This window comes from Lissotriton helveticus, chromosome 2_1, assembly GCF_964261635.1.
Source record: "Lissotriton helveticus chromosome 2_1, aLisHel1.1, whole genome shotgun sequence".
NCBI lineage: Eukaryota > Metazoa > Chordata > Amphibia > Caudata > Salamandridae > Lissotriton > Lissotriton helveticus.
The window spans coordinates 31449845-31473252 of record NC_136059.1 but is presented as its reverse complement, the minus strand read 5'-3'; the positions used below and the strand labels follow the sequence as shown (position 1 = coordinate 31473252).

Sequence of the window (23408 nt, the reverse complement as noted above, 5' to 3'; positions counted from 1 at the left end):
CACACCAGCACAGACATGCAGTGTGTGGACACAGAGCACGATAACACCACAGACACAGGGAGTGAGGACACTCAGAGCCCTGCACACCAGCACAGACATGCAGTGTGTGGACACAGAGCACGATAACACCACAGGCACAGGGAGTGAGGACACGCAGCACACCAACGCATGCAGGGAAGATGAGCACAGAGGGCACTGCACCCCAGCACAGACATGCAGTGTGTGCACACAGAAGAGTGCCCCTGCACAGACACGCAGGATACTTACTGCAGACCAGGACAGTGTGGGAGGGAGGACACCTCGAGGCGCTATGCACACGCTAGCGTGCTCGTGCAGCCTCCCAGCAGGGCCTCACCCCCCGGCCCCCTCCGGCCCCCCTCGTCCGCAGGGAGCGGTGTTTACACACTGCAGAGCGGTGCCACCGACACAGGAAGCGTGTGATTGGTCGGGAGGAATGACCCGCCCCGGATTTGACGTCATCCGGAAGGACCCTCAGCCAACCCCGCTCGGGCAGTATTGTTGTGTGTTTGTGCGTGCGGTGGTGACGTCAGGCGTAGGGGGTGTGGCTTCAGAGCAAATCATACATTCGTTCAACTTTAGCTGCTGGTCGAGCGCGCGCGGCCCCCGGCCTCTTGTACCGACTCCACAGCGGCTGGGCCTTCACTTCCGGAGCAGAGATGGTCGCTTCCGGGGCAACAGACGGCGACGGTGTTGTCTTCCAAGGCTTATGGAGTGTCACTTCCGGGTCGGGTTGTTGCAGCCAGCCAATCAGTGTGTGCCGGTGCACCGCTCCCACCTGGACCCAGTGTTCCCCTGCTCAGCCCCCCGCACTGGAAGGAGGGCCCGCCCCCGCGACCCCCCGCACCGGAGTCTGGAGCTCACCGCCAGCAGCGGTGGGGGCTGCACCGGGCAGGGCTCCGTCCACCGGAGCAGAGCGGCCCAGGAGTGCCCAAGGGGGGGGGAGGGCCGGGGCAGGGAGAGAGGCACCCCCAGACCCACCCCAGAGAGGCTGCAGGGCCCAGGAGTGTCCACGGGGGGAGGAGGGTCGGTGCAGGGTCAGGGAGGGAGGGCAGAGAGGGGGGCTTGCAAAGCAGGGAGAGGGGCACCCCCAGAGGCTGCAGAGGCGGGGACTGCTGCATGCACAGGAGGCTGACAGGCAGCCAGAGACAGACAGGGGGCGGGTGACAGCAGTGACTGCTGAGACTGAGGGTGAGTGACAGCCAGAGACCGGGGGTGAGTGACAGCCAGAGACCGGGGGTGAGTGATAGCCAGAGACTGGGGGTGAGTGACAGCTGGCAGGAGTGACAGCCAGAGACCGGGGGTGAGTGACAGCCAGAGACGGGGGGTGAGTGACAGCTGGCAGGAGTGACAGCCAGAGACCGGGGGTGAGTGACAGCCAGAGACTGGGGGTGAGTGACAGCTGGCAGGAGTGACAGCCAGAGACCGGGGGTGAGTGACAGCCAGAGACTGGGGGTGAGTGACAGCTGGCAGGAGTGACAGCCAGAGACTGGGGGTGAGTGACAGCCAGAGACCGGGGGTGAGTGACAGCCAGAGACAGACTGGGGGCGGGTGACAGCAGTGACTGCTGAGACTGAGGGTGAGTGACAGCCAGAGACCGGGGGTGAGTGACAGCCAGAGACCAGGGGTGAGTGACAGCCAGAGACTGGGGGTGAGTGACAGCTGGCAGGAGTGACAGCCAGAGACCGGGGGTGAGTGACAGCCAGAGACGGGGGGTGAGTGACAGCTGGCAGGAGTGACAGCCAGAGACCGGTGGGGTGAGTGACAGCCAGAGACTGGGGGTGAGTGACAGCTGGCAGGAGTGACAGCCAGTGACTGGGGGTGAGTGACAGCCAGAGACCGGGGGTGAGTGACAGCCAGAGACCGGGGGTGAGTGACAGCTGGCAGGAGTGACAGCCAGAGACCGGGGGTGAGTGACAGCCAGAGACAGACTGGGGGCGGGTGACAGCAGTGACTGCTGAGACTGAGGGTGAGTGACAGCCAGAGACCGGGGGTGAGTGACAGCCAGAGACCGGGGGTGAGTGACAGCTGGCAGGAGTGACAGCCAGAGACCGGGGGTGAGTGACAGCCAGAGACAGACAGGGGGCGGGTGACAGCAGTGACTGCTGAGGGTGAGTGACAGCCAGAGACCGGGGGGTGAGTGACAGCCAGAGACCGGGGGTGAGTGACAGCCAGAGACCGGGGGTGAGTGACAGCTGGCAGGAGTGACAGCCAGAGACCGGGGGTGAGTGACAGCCAGAGACAGACTGGGGGCGGGTGACAGGAGTGACAGCCAGAGACAGACTGGGGGCGGGTGACAGGAGTGACAGCCAGTGACTGGGGGCGGGTGACACCTACCACTGCAGGGGTGAGACAAGCCCTCGTCAGAGGGGGTCACGGTCTCCAGCGACAGAGGGTGAGACACGGCGTTAGTGGCCGCCACTGACAGCAGGGGAGTGTGGGGCAGAGGGAGCGCACCAGCCACTCAATGGCGGGGAATGGCTGACCCCCAGGGCCCGCAGAGGGACTGACCGTGGCAGAGGGTGAATGACTGACAGCCGAGGAGGGACTGCCAGCTAGCTGATGAGACTGCCAGCTTGAGGGTGACTACCAGAGACCGAGGGTGCATGCTGCAGCTGAAGTACAACAAGATAGCTAAAGGGACATTGAGAGGCAGGCATGAGAGTGGTGAATGCTGAGAGAGTAACACCTGCTCATACAGGATTTAACAGTATTTGAGAACTGGCGACTGAATGTGCACAAGAGATTCTTTGTAATTGGCATGTATTAACACTGACAGAGCCCTCGCTTAAGGTTGACAGATTGTGCGAAAGTGACAGGTCTACTGATGAACAGCGCGACTTGGTGTAAAGCTGGGATGTGGCATTGAGTGCAACACTGCTTGTGACAGTGAGTGAGTGACCAAGACACGTTTGGGTCATTGGGTTAGAGAGTTGCAGTGGCAGAGGGCGAGAGACGGTCTGTGCTGGATGCTGAGAGCCTATCAGTTGTGGAAAGATGCTGAATTACTGACAGCGAGTGACAGGCTGGCCGAAGCGTTGGGTGAGTATTGGGACAACATGGTGTGAGACAAATGGGGAGGACGGCAAACCTGCATATTTACTCAAGGTGGGATGTCATGGAGCAGAAACGGTTATAGACGTAGATACTAGTTACATTTTGACCTCCATCCCATGGCCTTTCTAAATGACATCTGTAGGTACCATAGAAAGACCACATAGGTAGGCCTACACCTCTGAGATTGGTGGGCCAGGACAGGCAATCTCCATGGGTATCGACCAGCCAGTTTGATGGACATCCACGAGGCATGTGAGGGCGACGGTTGGACATCTGACTGATAGGCAGTAAGATCACAGGAAGTCTGGGCGGAGAGCAAGGGCTTAGTGCAGTAGATGGGATTTAATAAGAGGACCAGGCAAAGAATACACCCCCCCCCCTACTAATGGAAACTCTATTTGGGTGCTTCCCATCAGTCTCCGAAGCCCTGCTAGGTGGGCCTCTCTTGGTGCAATCGTGATTCCACTCCCTTGATTGGACAGACCTACAGTGATTGAGTTTGAAACTAGAGAACAGACGAGCGCTCACATGGGTAGAACGTTCTGTGATCTCATTCATCAGTTTGACAGCGTCGGGTCCCATCAGAAAAGGCTGAGCCAAGTCTAGCTCTCTGTATTCTTCTCTAAAAACAACAGAGGTTGCCAAGTCTTACTGTCCCCTGAGGTCCGCTCTAGAAGGGTCTGGAGATGCACAGTATCCCTTCCTGAATTCATCATTCCACATCCCTTTGAAGTGAATTAAACTGACCCGCAGAACGTGATGTGGCAACATTCGTGTGGTTAGACAATATGTTATTTCTGATCAGGATCTACCACTAGACATCCATTTCTGAGATAAATGGTTCTGCTGCTGGCAAGGGCACCTCCAGAGTCTGCTTAGAACCTTGCACCTGGCTGGATGATCACTCTTCTCCGCCCATTTCTTTCTTGTTCCATATGAGTCCTTGAGGCATGAGGCTCTGTAGAACTACCCTGTTCTACTCAGTTACTGTCGTACAGTTGTTGCGAGCTTCGGCTGGGCCACCCTACACTATAGGCGTGACTTGTACTATTTAATATTGACCTTTTTTAGGTCGTCTTTTCTGCCATGGTGAAAGATTTAAGTTGAAGAGCGCTTCTCCGGCTTTCAGTCTTGGAGGTTGGCAACAAAGGAGTAGAGGAAGGGGCTTTGTTGCTTTGCAGCACTGCACCATGGCCACACGAAGCTTGATGGATTCTTATGAAGGTGTTGTGCAAGGACACAGAGTGCCAACCTTTGGCTGGAGGATCTGTTTGGACCATGACTTCGAGGAGAAGAGGAAACCATTTCAGGCTTCGAATGTCTCGCTGGTGAACAAGATTATCCATTTCCCCATGGGACTGCGGTAAGTGATGCACAAAGGCTCAGTTATGGGTCTGAATTTAGTTTACAAGATTGCCCTGAAATAGCCAGATTTAAGGATATCCATATAGGATATATTTAAAAAAAATAATCTACATTGACTTCATTTATCTATGTAGTTATCGTAACAATATCGCATGGATTTTGCCTTATTAGGCGTTCGTTGGACAACCCTTTAGCAAGTAATGTGATATGGCATATTGTACTGATATAATCTGGTTCAGATTTTTATGTTTTCCAGCTGGTTCAATTTTTTATCAGGTCGTGGCCTGTACATTCTTTTTTGTGACTACACTTGCTCCAAGGCAGGTTGAGCTTGTGTGCTAAGAAGTAGCCACATTTGTAATGCAGCGTACATGTGCTTTTGATTGCAACAACATCTTCTCTGAAATTGTGCATCAGAAACTGACTGGCCCATGTAGCCTCTCCACACAGCAAATGTACTGATCAACAATTCACGCTGCTGCTGACAGACACACATATAAAGCATCATGAATGATACCAGTGGGGGCTCTCTCTCACATACTGATACACATACGAGGTACAGTACATGCAGCAGAAATGCAAGCTTCTTACAGACACATGTAACAGATAGTGAACCATGCCAGTGGGCACTCTGTCACACACTGGTTCTCACACATGGTACAGCCCATGCACCACCAATGCAAGTTCCCCGAATACACACTTTTTCTTTTACAGATACTTATACATGTTCGGTTGCAGTAAAACATTCATTTACATAGATGGATCGGGCTCGGCAAAGGTAGCACCATTGCAAGCTTCTTACAGCACGTGCAAAGTACTCAAGGGCTCTTGTCAGACATGCACGCACACATGCTCAAAAAACAAGCATTGAAAATGCAATAGGTCTCGCAATAGAAGAGTTTGACATTTTTCGTTTTGCATATAGATGAGTGGCGTTGCGTGGATGAGTGGCGTTGCGTGGGTGAGTGGCGTTGCGTGGGTGAGTGGCGTTGCGTGGGTGAGTGGCGTTGCGTGGGTGAGTGGCGTTGCGTGGGTGAGTGGCGTTGCGTGGGTGAGCGGCGTTGCGTGGGTGAGCGGCGTTGCGTGGGTGAGCGGCGTTGCGTGGGTGAGCGGCGTTGCGTGGGTGAGCGGCGTTGCGTGGGTGTGTGGCGTTGCGTGTGTGTGTGGCGTTGCGTGGGTGTGTGGCGTTGCGTGGGTGAGTGGCGTTGCGTGGGTGAGTGGCGTTGCGTGGGTGAGTGGCGTTGCGTGGCTGAGTGGCGTTGCGTGGCTGAGTGGCGTTGCGTGGCTGAGTGGCGTTGCGTGGCTGAGTGGCGTTGCGTGGCTGAGTGGCGTTGCGTGGCTGAGTGGCGTTGCGTGGCTGAGTGGCGTTGCGTGGCTGAGTGGCGTTGCGTGGGTGAGTGGCGTTGCGTGGTTGAGTGGCGTTGCGTGTGTGAGTGGCGTTGCATGTGTGAGTGGCGTTGCATGTGTGAGTGGCGTTGCATGTGTGAGTGGCGTTGCATGTGTGAGTGGCGTTGCATGTGTGAGTGGCGTTGCATGTGTGAGTGGCGTTGCATGTGTGAGTGGCGTTGCATGTGTGTGTGGCGTTGCATGTGTGTGGCGTTGCGTGTGTGTGTGGCGTTGCGTGTGTGGCGTTGCATGTGTGAGTGGCGTTGCGTGGGTGAGTGGCGTTGCGTGGGTGAGTGGCGTTGCGTGGGTGAGTGGCGTTGCGTGGGTGAGTGGCGTTGCGTGGGTGAGTGGCGTTGCGTGGGTGAGTGGCGTTGCATGGGTGAGTGGCGTTGCGTGGGTGAGTGAATGGTTAGCTGTTGCTTATGCGACGTATAGCACTTAATACTAAAGTAGGCAGACCTTCTTAGCCTTTGTGAGAATAATAGCAAAATAAAAATAAAAACCAGATCAAGTCAAGGACGCAAACGGCACCATGCTATTGTTTATTTACTCAGATGATTTGCATAAAAATGTAACTTGTGAGCACGTTTCTCTAACTCTCCAATAATCCCATTACAACACTTTGTACAAATGAGATTGGGACTCATCCTTCCGAAGTCGAGAAAAATGTGCAACGCTGTGTTGAAGTTAATTTTTTTAATTAACAAAATGCAAATAATGTGGAGAGATTTCAAGTGATTCAGGAATGGGCGCCCTTGTAAAGAGAAAGTACGGCCGGCCTGGGCAGTGATAGGGGAGGAGGGAGGAGAAATGCGAGTCACGGCAGCAGCAGCCTTTGATGTGCCTGCCGGCCGGCCGTGAATAATTAGGGGGTGAGAAATGCGCTCGGAGGGCTGCCTTTGATGTGGTAATGCGAGGCAGGCAGGCAGGCGGCTGGTGGCATTGTGCACGCGCTTTTTAGGGCTTGCGCAAGCGCAATGACCTTAAAAGCACATGCACTTGAAGGAATCGCCAGTGGAATCGCCAGTGGATAAACACTGGATAAGCCCCTATAGAGCTTCGCCAGCTATGCGCTGAAGCGCATCAGCAGGCGAGCCCTAAAAATTCGCTGGATTCCCACCGAAACTAGAAAAACGGTCACCCACGCACCGGTCACGAGCCGCCTGGACTACGGAAACACCCTTTACGCCGGTACCACCGCAAAAAATCAGAAAAAACTCCAACGCATCCAGAACGCATCAGCCAGACTCATACTAGACATCCCGATTAAAGACCACATTTCTAGTCACCTGAAAAACCTCCACTGGCTCCCCGTTAATAAGAGGATAACATTCCGCCTCCTAACCCACGCTCACAAAGCACTTTACGAACTTGGACCCGAATGCCTCAACACACGACTTTCCTTCTACACCCCCTCCCGCCAGCTACGCTCCTCCAACCAAGCCCTTGCTGTTGTACCTCGCATCAACAAAACCACCATGGGAGGAAGATCCTTCTCCTACCTGGCAGCTAAAACCTGGAACTCACTTCCCACTCACCCAAAACCACCCAGCATTCAGGAAACAACTTAAAACTTGGGTATTCGACCAATAACTCCCCACCCTTCTTCAAGCGCCTTGAGACCCTCTGGGTATGTAGCGCGCTATATAAATTTTCTGACTTGACTTGACTTGACACTCCCCACCCCCTTCTCTCGAACAAATATACTCTCAGTCTCTCACCCATGCACAGGCAGCAGCGCTGCAAGCTTCCTTTACACATGGAAGAGGTTACAGCATGGGCAGTAGCAGCAGCAGTAGCAGTGCAACATTCACTCACACGGGCCGAGAAGCAGCAGAAACAGCACACTCGCTAAGTTATGTAATCAAATATTTAATTTTTAAAAAGTGCTGTAGGCAGACATACAGAGAGAATGGGCTTTGTGCCAGCCCCCTTCATCCGTTGACTTTCATGTGTTTTTCTTGGTTTGTCATGGCTTGGAAGGCTGTCTATCAAGACTATAGCACTTTATGGATAGTTACGTTGTCTCATTTATGAACCCCTTAAGTTTTCGTGATGTGGCATCAAGTAATACTTTTTGTGTCCTGGAGGTATAAAATAAATTGTAGCTTGTAATTGAAACAATGTTGTGTTCTTTATGTTTTTGGATTGCTGACAAAACAAGATTATGACTTTTTTAGGGCGTACTTGCGGTTTGGAGGCTTTACCCTGCCATCAAGAGACAGTTCTGTTCACAGATTGGCTGTTTGCATTCTTTTTACTTTGCCATCATGAGAATATGTTGTAGGATCTACATGTATTTTTGTATACTTGTTAAGTGAAGACATATAGACGTAGACTTTCTGGAAGATGAAAAAATGCTGGTGCTTTGTCAAAAGTATCTTCAATGGAATATTTTGCTGACTTTGCCTTTAAAGTTAACCAATTAGAAGATAAACTTAATCTTCGAAATCCTTTTCATAGTGCTTTTATTTGCGGATACACTCCAACTCTGCTAATGAGCTTCTGCATTAGTGTAGTGTGATGTATTCCTATAGGTTCTGTATCGATCCCCCTATTCCTGACCCTATTCTGGTTAACAAGTTAACTAGCAGCCATCCCATGATGCAGAAACCGTTATCTGATTAAGCCACACTACGGCACAGGAACGTGTTATCTGATTAGGTCATAACGCTTGCCATCTAATTAGACAAGCGATATTCCTCCAGCCCCTGATAAGGCATAGGGAGTTCTCAAAACAAATCAAACCTATGACAACCTGGGAAAAACCCTGCGGCCATTGTTTTGATTTCACCGAGAACTTCAGCAAAAGAATGTGCTAACGACCAGCTCGTATGACATCCTTATTGACGTATCTATGTCCATCCTTACGTCAATCTCGGCACCTTACAGGTATAAATATTACCGGTATTGCCTTAAGCAAACACACGCGGTGGTGACGAGATCGGAGCAGCCAGACTTGCCGAAGCCCAGAAGCAGAGCAGACCCCGCTGGCGCAGCCCCGCCTTCCTGATGCGCTGAGAACGAGACGCTGCTTTCTCCTGCCGAGAAATCCAGCTCCGCGCTTCCGGGTAGCCCTCGCAGGCAGCCTGGAATATCGAGACCAGAGACGAGAGATACCATCCCTCATTCATCCTAAATTCCGGGTACAGAACTGAATAACCCCTCGCAGAGAATTCTTGAGTCAGTCACTTGGCAAAACAAACTTAACTTAAACTGCTAACTTTCTATTCCCGCCCACGTATTAGGCTTAGGTCAGGTACACTGGGGTAGGCGTAGTTAGAAACACCAGTTGAGTACGATTAGTCAAATGTATGTATGTATGTATCTATTTTATCCATTTTAAACCTTCATATGGCTTAGAAACCATATAAATGTTTTTACAGTATTATTTTATACTTCTGCTTTTAATGTATGCACTTTACTTAACCATAAGTATTGCGATAATATCGATCCATTTCTCTTGTATGAGAAAAGAGACTGATCAATAAATAACATCTTTTATTGAACACGCCCGTCTCTTCCTTTTCTCTACAATCTGGTGAAACTAAGAATGCAGGTACTGACTGAGTAAAATAAGTTGTCTTTTGTTTTCACGACTCTAGAGATACACTCTTGATTAGGGGAGAGCAAAGTTGTCATGTTCTATGGTTGTCAGAAACTAAATCCCTTCTTGTCTATCCAGGGAGGTTCAACTCCTCCTTGCCTATTCGAGAAAGTTTCTAGTGAACTCCGAGCTAGCTGGCAAACCCAAAACTTTAAGTCTAATATCGACAATAGGAGACCTAGTTAACGTCTGGTCTAGGCCTATACTATTGAAGGTATTATTCCAATGCGCAGAGCCTATTGGGATAATAGGAACTACACTACATGGCGCCCAACTCGTTTGGATAGGTGATAAAACTAACGCAAGACATTAGAGTAACTCAGTCGTGCTTTTTCACTCAGACCCCTTTTTTCCCATAATACTCCAAAGACGTCTGGAGTGGGTGAAAGGTCATATCCGCCAGACCTCGCAGGAGGAAACTCCTATGTATGGTTCTTGGTTTAGTCAACGTTGAAGGATACACTGTTCCAAAATATTGTGCATCTAATCTTTGTTTCCATAAGAAACCTGATCTGCAAACAAACGAAATAACCTTCTGGACAGTACAATGTCAGACAGTGAAGGAGAAAGAGAGGCAGTTAGAATAGCAGCTGAACTCGCAGCAGCTGATACTGCTATAGAAGATGCAGACCCGGGTATAATAATCATCCCGGTCAACATAAGAAAATCTATAACTTTAAAACTTATAGAACATGGACTGACACCTAGAGGTGGCACAGTCATATTCGTAATAGAGGCACACGAATATCGGCAGACAGAGGTATTCTATTCATGGATAAACTTTCCAGCAGCTAATGCTGTAACAAAGGTCTTCCACTATTACAAAACAGAGGAACCTCCTGAAGAGTACACTCCTTTCGAGGAGGTGGAAGTACCACTTAAATGTCAAGAGCACCTGCTCTTGTTTAATGGCGCCCTAAAACATAATAATCACATCACCAGGCTCGGTCCGTTAGTTAGACCAAGAGCAACGTGGCCGGTCCTAGCCGGATACACACCACATCCAGACATCGAAAGAATGCCTGCACCAGAGCTTTTAACACAGCTAAAACAATTAATAAAATTACATAGACAATTAGTCCAATATGTGATGCGGACTTCAACAATCCAACCAGCAATTAAAATTCCACAGCTGACCCCTCATCAGGGGAACACAAATAAAATTACACCACAGAACATACAATCCTGCCTAGGTAAAGTACCAGCTAAACGGGAACAAATACCATTCTGGTTAGCACAAAAAATCACCCAAATAGAGGCGGTGTTTCCAGACACCACCCCGTTAGAAAAACACAGGATTCTGACTATCTGTCTTCCAATGGGAATCGCACCACACGTGGAGGACTGTGACACTTGGGGTACAGTCTTTGCTTCCATTTACACAAAAACGCATGGCGTTCCATCCATCTCGGTAATACCAGATGTGCTAAAACAAATTCAAGATGAATACGGTCCAGAACCCGCTTTAACTCTTGGTATGAAATTACTGAAAGACTTCAAGCAGGTCTCGGCTATATTATTAGCCAACATAAAGGGAGAAGCAGCAAACGTGGCGATCCGCCAGAGGTTAAAAGAAATAGATATAGCAGAACAACCAGCTGAAATTGCCAGAATTATAGAAAAATCCTATGAGGAACTAGGTAGAGATAGTTTAGGTGGAATACCAGTAAAACCACAACTGATTGAAAGTCCTGAAAAAGTATTTTTTAATAATAATTTAACATCACAAAAAAAGAGCTGGGATAGAAACAAACAATCCAATCCTAAAGAAAAGAAATTCCAGTCCAGAGAAAGGTCTCCTCGGCGGAGAGAAAGTTCTCCGAACCAAAGACACAGGTCACCCCAAAGTGATCCCTCTGGGAAAAGATATAACCTTAGAAATAGGGATAATATAAAGAAGCCTGATAGATATCAAGAAATTGATACACGCCCCTCTCAATCTTTTCAGACTTCCTCGCAGAAATCGGAAAGAAGAGGACGATCAGAACAAAGAGAAGAGCACGTCAAGTCCAAAGACAAGGAACCTGCTCATCTAAAAAAGAAATTACAATTTCCAAAAAAGAAGGTAGCCAGTATTAAAATAGTTAACAATGCCGAGAATACTGAGGACACAACTGAAAAACGGAGAATGGGCTCAGACAATGCTAGACAGCGCAGCAGAAGTGAGCATAGCTCGCAAAGTCCTTATAAATCATCTGGAGACAGTGGACACGAATGAATATCTTCAAGTGGAAACTGCAGACACCAGAGTTAGCAAACCTCACAAAATATATGAAATAACTTTACGTATAGAAGGGGATAAGACAAGAAAAATAAGGGGACTATTTTGGGATAATCTCTCCAAGGACTATGACATCCTTGTAGCTGAAAAAGACTGGCCACCAGAGTTTGTCAGGGACTGCCCTCATGGCGAAGAAATAATTATGCCTGCCTTCTCAAATCATATCCCAATTCATAAAAAATACACACTTGCTAGAAAGTGGGCAGTAGCTCAAGCTCCTGCTTTATATAAAAATCACGTAGGATGGGATGAGGACTCTCCTCCTCACAAAATCCAGTTAAAATCACAACCTACTGCACAAAGACAGTACCCAATTAAGCAAGAAGCTAAAAAACAGGTAAAAGAAATCCTAGATCAACTAGAATACCAGGGGGTGATTGAAACTTGCACCTCACAAATGAACAACCCTTTGGTTCCGGTCTCCAAACCAGACAATTCATATCGTCTAGTTTTGGATTACAGACACCTTAACTCATGTTGCAAAACTTTTGCAGTGCAAAACTCGCATAGTGCTGCACTAATGAATAACATAGTGCGCAAAAAATACAAAACAACATTAGACATCTTTAATGGATTCTTTTGTCAAAACATAGCACCAGAGAGCAGATATTTGTCTGCGTTCTCAATAAATGGCACTCAAAAACAATTCTGTCGGTTAGCCCATGGGTACAAGAACAGCCCAGGAGTATTCTCAGCCAGAGTAACAGAATTACTACAAACCTATGATGACGAAGCATTATCGTATGTCGACGACATATACCTAACAGATGATGACTTGGATACTCACTTGAAGAGAGTGAACACCATAATACTTGGGTTCGCAGCAGAGGGTTACAAATTCAACTTTAAAAAATCTAGAATTGCCCATCTAACAGTCCTGTTCTTAGGATATGAATTATCAAGTGAAGGCAAAAGCCTGGCCGACAATTTCCTAGAGAAATGTGCCGTACTCCAAGCACCTAGAACACTAAAAAACCTACAGTCAATTCTAGGCTTCCTAAATTTCGGAAGAACATACATTGCAAATTACGCAGAAAGGGTCAAACCCCTTTATGATCTAATAAAACCAGATTTTAAAAGAACCACTTGGACTCAGATACACACAGAAATTCTGAGATCCTTACAAACAGACATGTTAATTAAAACAAAATTAGAAACACGTGATAACACACGCAATCTTGTGATTCGAGTCATCCCAGGAAGATGCGGATTCACATACCTGACCTCTAATGAGGGAGAAAAGGTACCAATTGCATTCAAATGACACTTGTACACAGAAGCTGAAAAGAAGTTCAGTATTAAAGAAAACATTGTTCATGCAGTTCAAACCGCAATAGCTAGAGAAAAAGATAAAGCTGACGGTAGACGTATCACAGTCAGAACAGCAGAATCAGCCTTTGAGGCATTAACAACACCATGTAATTTACCAACAACAGCATTGAATCCTGAATGGATACAATGGGTGAATTCAATTACAACAGACAAAATATACTACTATTTTGATCCAGAATTAGAGGAATTAAAAAATCTAGAATATTCCCTCTGCCAATCGACATTCTGCCCTTACGACAATACGCTTGTGTAATCTATACAGACGGACATGCTCAACCCTCCGTTTGGGGAGAACAAGCATACAACCCCACATGTGAGATTACAAAAGAAGTGTGGCGCGGAGGTAAACTAAGACCTCTATTAACAAAAACACACTCAGTAGAAACTAATTCAGAACAACAGACTGAAATAATAGCATTGAAAATGGCGCTAGATAATGCGGATCGCGAATTCCCGACACTTTTATAGTGTCCGATTCATATTACTGCGTCAAATCATATAACAACGATTTGCAGACATGGATTCAAAACGGTTACAAAGATGACACAGGTGCAACAATAAAGCAAAAACTGCTTTGGGAACAAATAGTTCTGTTACAAAAAGAACTACCAAAGACTCACGTGATACATACACTGAGTCATCAGCGTGATGGCATTCACGTTGCAGGGAATTCATTGGCTGAGACAGCCGCAGCGGCAGCAACTAAATCGGCTTCCGTAGCTAGAAAAAAGCGTACAGTAAAATACATTGACGGTGAAACAGTGCTGGCGGTGAGAACGTCATCAAAAGGCGACTGCTCAGCGCTACCGATCAACTATCCACTCAATTATACATACATAATCGATGCAAACTCCGTCCCTTTTGCTCGAATCCCTGGAGTGGGGGATAGAGTAATTCCAAACATGGACAGGAGAACCTTGTTAATAGCAGACGCACATATGGGCGAGGGTCTCAGACACCTCAAACTAAAAGATTCTCTGGAAGAATTACAATCAGTATACTGGTGGCCAGGCATGAGCCTGCAGCATCACATTTTTGTAAATAAATGCCCGAACTGCAACAGAGAACGCAGTGGCGAGAGAAACGGTATACTACCGTGGCGTTGCACTCCAGAAAGAACAAACAGTAAAAAGCAAAGCGTCCGATTAACATATACAGGCTAGTTTCCACTTATAATGTAGATCCCCAGCACTCGGCTGACGTCGGGACTGTTATACAAAGATTTGCGAGTCTAAATGGCATATACGCTAGGAACATGCTACGTTTGAGCGATGTTTTCACTTTAGCTCTCAAGCCTGAGGGGAAACATGGCCAAATGAGCATAGCACAGCGGGATTCTTCTCACTTCCTTCCTGAGGGATACGGGATGGTGTAAAGAAAAAACCAAGGCATAAAGCAATCTATAACGGAAAGGATATTAGGTTCGGGAGCTGGGTGGGTCAAACATCTAATAAGTGTCCAACGTAGTCTAAATAACCTGCCAAGAAATTCTCTGAAGGGATTCAGTCCGTACGAATTATTGTTTGGAACTAGGATGTTAGTCTTAGAACTTGACAGTCAGACTTCAGTGGTGAAGGAAAAAAGCTTTGATATCAAAGATCGTTTGGCTATTTTGCAGGACTTAAACAAAACAAGAAAAGACCTGAGCAACATAAAGTTGAAACAGCAGCCAACAACCACTGAAGAACCACCACCTGTCCCAGAAGACCTGTCTGGATTCCAAAAGTCGGGGATCTAGTCAGAGAAAAGATCGCGGTAAAGAAGGAATTTGGGCCTTCTTACAGAAAAGCAGTTCCTGTCTTGTCTATCAACGGGACAAGATCAGTTGTACTACCGCCGCTTGCTGGTAAAAAGGAGAACCGAGTTGTATCCATCGACCTGGTAAAACCACAATCATGTGGCCGATAACAAATAGTAGGCCAAGTGGACTCCCGATAAGTAGTAGAACACCAAGGTTTGCTACCAATACAGAGGTCCTAACAAAGAGGCTAATCACATTCGAAACGCCTACAGAAGAACAACAAGGACTATGCAACAATGCAATGGAACTTAAACCTCTGAAAACCCAAATAAAAACATTTAGCAGAGACACACCAATCTACAATGAAGTAACAAACGAATAAGCAAGAAAAAGTAATCCTGAAGCAATTGGAACAATTGACAGAACTGCATCCGGCTACTTCATAAACTTCGATGATTCCTCTGAAGGCTTCAGTGAATCAAAAACACAGCAGAATGAAAACAGTGCTTCTTCAGACGCCAACCAGACTCACGTCATCAAAAGAAACGTATGATCTCCTAGTCGCAAGGACGACTGCAGAGATTCACTCTTTGTTATCAACTAATTCCCCCATACATTTCGCAGAAATCCTGAATGAAATCTTAAATATTTCTGATACCAGTGGAGTCTCAAAAGTATTTAAGACAGTATTTTCGATGGCATTAACACCATTCAAAGCCATACTGGGTATTTTTCCAGATTTCGTCCATTCGATTTTTGGTGGACTTCCCCTCATTTTGGGACTAATTGCAGGAATCCTATTCTTGGTCCTAATATTTCGTTATGGCAAACCGTGTCACAGACAAAACACCTGTGACAAGGGAAGAAACAATCCGAGCCATTGGATACCGGGACCGGATATCAAAAATCCTGGGACTATCCCGGCTTAGAGACCTGAACATGACTTGGTTTCTTTCATTTCGACCAATGTGGCATCGATGTGTTTTACCTGTATTAAGGTGCTTGCTATGCGGAGAAGAATGCGTGTTGGACACCTGTCTGACGCTACAATCGGATGCGCCAAAGGATGCAGAAACATTGTTGAGTCCAATAACGGCTCATGCTTTGTGCTGCCCTCAACGGCTGCCAATCCTGATGACGGTATTCGTGGAAACTTCACCACTACGATTAAGGGGTAGTGAAGTTCAAGATGAAAGCAGCATCGATCAGGTACGACCTTCTGTCAGCAATATTAATCAAAACGTCAATGGAGACAATCATGCACACGAATGCATGGTTACACCTTTTTCCGAGTTAGTGGAACTCTCCCAGGAAGCTGTTGACAGCTTTTTCGACAGTCTAAATGATATGATGTTCTCACCAGAGCAGAAATAGAGACTTTTGAGCAAGCTAGCACACGGCGTTCCCTGAATTTGGCCTTCAACTAGAATAGCAAAATAACATGAACAATTTTCCCTCCAGTTCACGGACAGCGATTTTTTTTCAGCATCCCCAAAATATTTCTACGATTTTTCGGGACACTTATCTTCTGCTTAAAGTAAGAACTATTCTTAGAGAACTAAAATTTCTATTTTTAGAAACTTTATAGACATTAGCTGCCCCCTGGTATGTTCATAATTATTTTCTTCTGTGATGGAATGGTCTCGAACCTTTTTTCTGTATTAAGAGCCATTTCATGTGTAAATTCTCATATACCAATTAGCAATAATGTATACATATGCGTGATTACTTTAGCATTATTCTACAGCTTGAGTGCATATAATACATGTGACTGTTTTTTCCGTATATTAGATAAATTAAAAATGCATTTTATGTATTTTGGGGTGGTAAGGTATACACGATACTCTACAGTATGTTTTACTATGCCTAGATTCGTAAATATGGCCATAGTTAGTGTGGAGTGGGTGTGATGTATTCCTATAGGTTCTGTATCGATCCCCCTATTCCTGACCCTATTCTGGTTAACAAGTTAACTAGCAGCCATCCCATGATGCAGAAACCGTTATCTGATTAAGCCACACTACGGCACAGGAACGTGTTATCTGATTAGGTCATAACGCTTGCCATCTAATTAGACAAGCGATATTCCTCCAGCCCCTGATAAGGCATACGGAGTTCTCAAAACAAATCAAACCTATGACAACCTGGGAAAAACCCTGCGGCCATTGTTTTGATTTCACCGAGAACTTCAGCAAAAGAATGTGCTAACGACCAGCTCGTATGACATCCTTATTGACGTATCTATGTCCAGCCTTACGTCAATCTCGGCACCTTACAGGTATAAATATTACCGGTATTGCCTTAAGCAAACACACGCGGTGGTGACGAGATCGGAGCAGCCAAACTTGCCGAAGCCCAGAAGCAGAGCAGACCCTGCTGGCGCAGCCCCGCCTTCCTGACGCGCTGAGAACGAGACGCTGCTTTCTCCTGCCGAGAAATCCAGCTCCGGCGCTTCCGGGTAGCCCTCGCAGGCAGCCTGGAATATCGAGACCAGAGACGAGAGATACCATCCCTCATTCATCCTAAATTCCAGGTACAGAACTGAATAACCCCTCGCAGAGAATTCTTGAGTCAGTCACTTGGCAAAACAAACTTAACTTAAACTGCTAACTTTCTATTCCCGCCCACGTATTAGGCTTAGGTCAGGTACACTGGGGTAGGCGTAGTTAGAAACACCAGTTGAGTACGATTAGTCAAATGTATGTATGTATGTATCTATTTTATCCATTTTAAACCTTCATATGGCTTAGAAACCATATAAATGTTTTTACAGTATTATTTTATACTTCTGCTTTTAATGTATGCACTTTACTTAACCATAAGTATTGCGATAATATCGATCCATTTCTCTTGTATGAGAAAAGAGACTGATCAATAAATAACATATTTTATTGAACACGCCCGTCTCTTCCTTTTCTCTACAATCTGGTGAAACTAAGAATGCAGGTACTGACTGAGTAAAATAAGTTGTCTTTTGTTTTCACGACTCTAGAGATACACTCTTGATTAGGGGAGAGCAAAGTTGTCATGTTCTATGGTTGTCAGAAACTAAATCCCTTCTTGTCTATCCAGGGAGGTTCAACTCCTCCTTGCCTATTCGAGAAAGTTTCTAGTGAACTCTGAGCTAGCTGGCAAACCCAAAACTTTAAGTCTAATATCGACAATAGGAGACCTAGTTAACGTCTGGTCTAGGCCTATACTATTGAAGGTATTATTCCAATGCTCAGAGCCTATTGGGATAATAGGAACTACACTACAGTAGTTGAAGAGGTTGATTTATTATGATTTTTTTTTCTATTTTTGTATTTGTCTTTTTTTTTTTTGCCTGAAAGGGAAATATAATTTGATCTTTCATTGTGGCTGATCAAGATCCATTTTCTATGTTTGTTAGACATTCTAGACAGATACTTACAGGCAAGTAACTACACAGGCTAGACTGTCTCATCTTGGCGTGTTGTACTCTGTCTCCTGCTGGAATCTTTTGTCTGTTGTTTCACCTGCCTCCTCGACTCATTCCGCTCCTATCACCTGCAGCAGACACAATCCTTGCCCTGAATTCTCCTTCACCCTCCTTTTACCTTGCAACCCAGAAGTGTCCCCCTCCACTTTTTCAGGCCTTGTATATTTGCTGACATCTAGACTGCCACCATCTCTTCCCAGTATTTGTATTTGTATTTGTATGTGGATTTATAGAGCGTCCAAGCGCTGGGAACCAACAGAGATAATTGGCGGAAGCAAGAAAAGCTAGCAGAGAATTACTGTGAGAAGTTGAAGAGGAATGTCTTTAGCTGTTTACGGAATAAGGAAAGATTGGGGTTGGCTCTCAGATGAAGGGGAAGGGCGTTCCACGTCTTGGAAGCATTGTGGGTGAAGGTCCTGCCGCCTGATCTAGCCTTTTTTATTCTGGGTGCGGTAGCCATGAAGGCCTGGCTCATAGTGGCCAGTAGTGGCTCATTTGCAGCCATCTTGTCCTAGGATAATTTGGAATGTAGCCCCCCCTCACATATTCCCCATCACATATTCCCCTTCATGGAATGGTCAATCGGATAGGTGTTTTGTGATCTATAGCCCAAGTTAGTTTGAAGTCAGCCTACTTCATGTTTTGTTTGGAATGAAAAAGGATATAATGCTAAAAACTAAGTCTGAATCCGCAGGTTGGTGCCTTATGTTGGGGGTAACAAACCAACGGTGTGTGACCTCTCAATAATATAAAGTTCTTTCTAACAGATAGTATTGTAATGCCTCTATCACCAAATTCTCCTTTTCAATTGTGGAGTGCTTTGCGAGGCAGTAATTTGCTACTGAAGCATACAGTTGGTTTCAAGTTCTGTTCATCATCCAGTTGAGACATTACAGCACTAAGTCTCTCAAGTCAACTCAAATAGTGCTTTATTCGAGTAATTACTCATAAAAGCAAAATATACACAGAATATTAAAATTGAATTAAATTTACAGTCAATAATAATAATAATAATGACACTGCACTATTGAATTCATAAACGACACATGATTATAAAATTGCTCACAATATTTGTTAAGTAGTTAAAAAAGAGATTAATACATTTAAAAAGTTACAAAGTTATAAATACATTGTCAATCTAAAAAGCAGTAATGGTAGTGATCTTGTAGACAAATAGTACAAACAGAGAATAGTTAAGTAACTAGCACTAAGTCTCATTCCAGTTGCTTCATTTTGAAACGCATAGTTTTCTCAGATTTGCAAGCAACCTGGTGATCTGTATGGTCTTTAATAACTTTTCCAGATATATTCCCCATGCGGAGCGAATAAACACAATTTACTCCAGATGTGAAGTCACATAGGCCTGAAAGGGTTCAGTGCCTGTTAGTTCTCCTGGGTACACACACTCACAAGCCCAGGTTACCCAGTTATGGTCTTGTGTAGCTTGTGCTTTCCTCTCCCCGTTAGTGCTACTAATTGTGCAGGTGAATATTTCGATTTTGCCACACTTGCCTTTTGCCATGGACTTTCCCCTGGAATGTGACAGAAGGGAACACAACTCCTTCAACCCTCAAGAACCTGTGTATATCAGAGAAGTTACACTTCAGTTTCTTTGTTCCCACGTCACCCTACTTGCTCTACGCCATCCTCCTCAACTCCCCTGGTGTCTCTGACTCTGGCTTCTTCTTCTGCACGTCTCTTCAGCTGCCTCACCACTATCAACTTATCCCGCTCTCATTGTACTTTCAAAAGGGGGTGGTGATGGACGGAGCATCTGAACCAATCAAACGCTCACACCCAGTCAAAAGATCTGGGTTTGATCCATCACCGTTCTTTAGCCCACTCTGCCACCCCAGTTCAGACATGGCTATATGCAAATCAGTCTGACCCTGTGCCTCATGGTAACAGTCCAGCCCGAACTGCCAAGCCATGTCTTCCCTGGACCGGAAACAAGCTTCCGAGGACCCGTATGCCACTGGATTCAAGCAAGCCGGGCTGAAGACGGCTGTAATGCCAGAAACCGGTCCTCGGAAGCTTGTTTCCGGTCCGCATGCGCTGCTCTGGCGAGACATTTAGGAGTGGACTTTTCAAAGTGCTACCACACTGGAAACAAGATTGTTGTTACTCGCGCACCGTCTCTGAGCAAAACCGCTTTTGGCGGCCTTTATATTTTACCTGCTGGAAAAAGGAGAACGGACATCCTACGGACGCCGCCAGGGACACTGTCAGCGCTGGGGACTGCAAGCTGCTGGTAGTCTCCCCCGCCGCCGCCTAACACATCAACGGGGCCGCCGAGGGGGGGGGACTACAGCTCCCAGAACCCCTAGCGGCATCGCCCTGCACACCTGCGACCATTCCCGTGTCCGGAGGCGCTCAAAGGGACGGAGCTCCCTCTGATAAGCGGAAGCTCTGAGCAAAACCGCTTTTGGGGGCCATTATATTTTACCTGCTGGAAAGAGGAGAACGGACATCCTACGGACGCTGCCAGTGACACCGTCATATCTGGGGACTGCAAGCTGCTGGTAGTCTCCCCCGCCGCCGCCTAACACATCAACGCGGCCACCGAGGGGGGGGGGGATGTTAGAAGGGGCGATCTCAGAGGGCCAGGTTGTGCTCACCCAACCACCCCAGGACCCACCTCTCCCACAGAACCTGCCGAGTCTTATCGTGAGGTCCTCACCGGGGAGGACTTCGAGTCTAGGATCGTACACACTGAGCTCACACCACACTTACGAACAGACACCACAACGTTGGGTTTCAGTAACACGTTCTTTATAAGTAGTAAAAAGCAAGTGGCACTCTTATGTACAAATGATCGAGGGATCACAAAAGTCTTTGAGGGTTCGGGAAGAGGGAAGCGGGACAGTCTTTAGCCTTTGGGCCAGTACGAGGCGTACCCTACGCACAGCTCTCAATCCTCGAGCCGGGGGATACGGAAGGTGATGGCGTACTGGCTGCTTCACTCACGTCGGGTCGACTCGGTCGTGATGATGATCTCGATGGTCCAACCGGACCAGAGTACTCCTCGAGCCGCGACGAGGTCAGCAGGGCTCTATCCGGAGAAGTTCTTGAGGAGCCGCGACAGCGTCAGCAGGGCTCAGGTGGTCACTAGTTCAAGTTCGAGCCGCGTCAGCGTCAGCAGGGCTCCGAGGTCTTAGAGAGGACGAGCCGCGACAGCGTCAGCAGGGCTCCGATGGTTACGAGTTCAGCTCGAGCCGCAACAGCGTCAGCAGGGCTCAGGTGGTTCAGTTCCTTGTTGTGAAGAGGGGGCCGCGACAGCGTCAGCAGGGCTCAGCGATGCGAGGTTGAGTTATTCTCAGGGTCCGCCGCGATCAGATCAGCAGGGCTTCAGGTCCTAGATACACCTGCCCGCTAGTTGTCGGGCGGGCCCAGATATAGTCCAGTGGCCCTTTGATGTCCGGACCCTCGCAGGCGGAGGTCTCATGCCCTGGGGGCTGGTCGTTGGCGAGGTCCGGCGGTTGGCTCTTTGATCCTTTGAAAGATGGGTCCGGGAATTCCCAGACGCCCAGCGGATCTGGAGCAAGCCCTCGGGGAGGCCAGAGGTGCAATCGAAACTGGCCCAAAGGGGGAGGCCAAAAGTGTGATCGATACCAGTCTCTCAGGGGAGGCCGGAGGTGCCATCGAAACTCCCTGGCTTATCGCACTCGGGGAGCCCTTTACCCCCCAGCCGGCACTGGCGCGCCCTTGGAGTCTGGGTTTCGCTGGGGCCGGGGTCACGCTAGGCCCAAGGAAACAGGGATCTCGGGAAGGGAAAATGGCTGCCAGGCCTTGTGGGGCATGCAAGGTTAGGCGCTCGGAGCCGGGAGTGGGACGGGATAGCCAGGCCTGGTCTTTGGTTACGGGGGTCTGGGCTTATCGGGAGTAGGACGACCAGGCTCGGGGTGCAGGCTACGCTAACGGGGATGCTGCGCAGGGGACTCAGGGTGCAGGCCTGCGCTCACAGAGTGTGGAGGGACAGAGGTGAACCGCGCCACGAGGCCGGGTCCAACACGCGTCCCCCCCCCAGCTGAAGGCGGGGAGAACTACCCATCCTCTTGGGGGTTCTCTTCGCTGAGGCGGAAGAATCGGACAGGCCGTCTGCGTTGGCGTGGTCAGCACCAGGCCGGTGCTCAACAGTGAAGTCCATCCCCTGGAGGGAGATGGACCAGCGCAGCAATTTGGGATTCTCCCCTCTCATCTGCATTAGCCACCGGAGGGGTCGGTGGTCGGTTTGGACCCGGAAGTGAGTACCGAACAGGTAGGGCCTCAGCTTCTTCAGCGCCCAAACCACCTTGAAGGCCTCCCGCTCGATGGTGCTCCACCTTTGTTCTCGAGGAAGTTGCCTCCGGCTAATGAATGCCACTGGTTGGTCTAGGCCGCTCTCGTTCATCTGGGACAGAACTGCTCCGATGCCATGCTCGGACGCGTCCGTCTGGACTACAAACTCTCGGGAGTAGTCGGGGGCCTGTAGGACTGGAGCAGTACACATGGCGTCTTTCAAGGTTTCGAACGCCTCTTGGCAGGTGGGGGTCCAGCTGACTTTCTTCGGCTGGTTTTTGGAGGTTAACTCCGTGAGAGGGGCTACGATGCTGCCGTACCCTTTGATAAACCTTCAATAATACCCCGTGAGCCCTAGGAACGCCCGCACTTCCGTCTGGGTCGTGGGGGCCTCCCAGGCCACGATTGCATCAATCTTGGGCTGGAGGGGGGCTACGAGGCCGCTTCCGACCTGGTGCCCGAGGTAGACTACGGACTCTTGTCCGATCTGGCACTTACGTGCCTTAATGGTGAGGCCAGCCCTCCTCAGGGCTGTCAGCACCGCCCAGAGGTGCTGGAGGTGCTCGGGCCAGTGGGAACTGTAAACTGCGATATCGTCCAGATACGCAGCGCTGAACTCTTCCAACCCAGTCAGTACCTGGTTCACCAGCCTCTGGAAGGTGGTGGGGGCGTTTTTCATCCCGAAGGGCATCACCCGGAAATGGTAGTGACCATCCGGGGTGGAAAAAGCGGATCGCTCCCTGGCCCCCTCTGTGAGAGCGATCTGCCAGTATCCGCTGGTCAGATCGAACGTACTAAGGAAGCGGGCAGCCCCTAGGCGATCAATAAGCTCGTCTGCTCGGGGGATGGGATGTGCGTCGGTTCTGGTGACTGCGTTGAGCCC

At 48.3% G+C, this 23408-nt stretch overlaps 2 protein-coding genes across 2 annotated transcripts in view; one reads left to right on the top strand and one right to left on the bottom strand.

The window, feature by feature from the left end:
* Positions 1 to 461, bottom strand: part of RGP1 (RGP1 partner of RAB6A GEF complex) — a 67253-nt gene extending 66792 nt beyond the window's left edge. Inside the window, exon 1 of the mRNA XM_078674427.1 lies at positions 268 to 461. The gene's annotated coding sequence lies outside the window, so the exon portion shown is untranslated. The remainder of the gene's footprint in view (positions 1 to 267) is intronic.
* Positions 462 to 2233: 1772 nt separating this feature from the next.
* The window catches only part of GBA2 (glucosylceramidase beta 2), a 247491-nt gene continuing 226316 nt past the window's right edge, over positions 2234 to 23408 (top strand). The window contains exon 1 of the mRNA XM_078674425.1: positions 2234 to 4438. Within this exon, the coding sequence (XP_078530551.1) occupies positions 4266 to 4438 (173 nt within the window). The 5' untranslated portion in view covers positions 2234 to 4265. The remainder of the gene's footprint in view (positions 4439 to 23408) is intronic.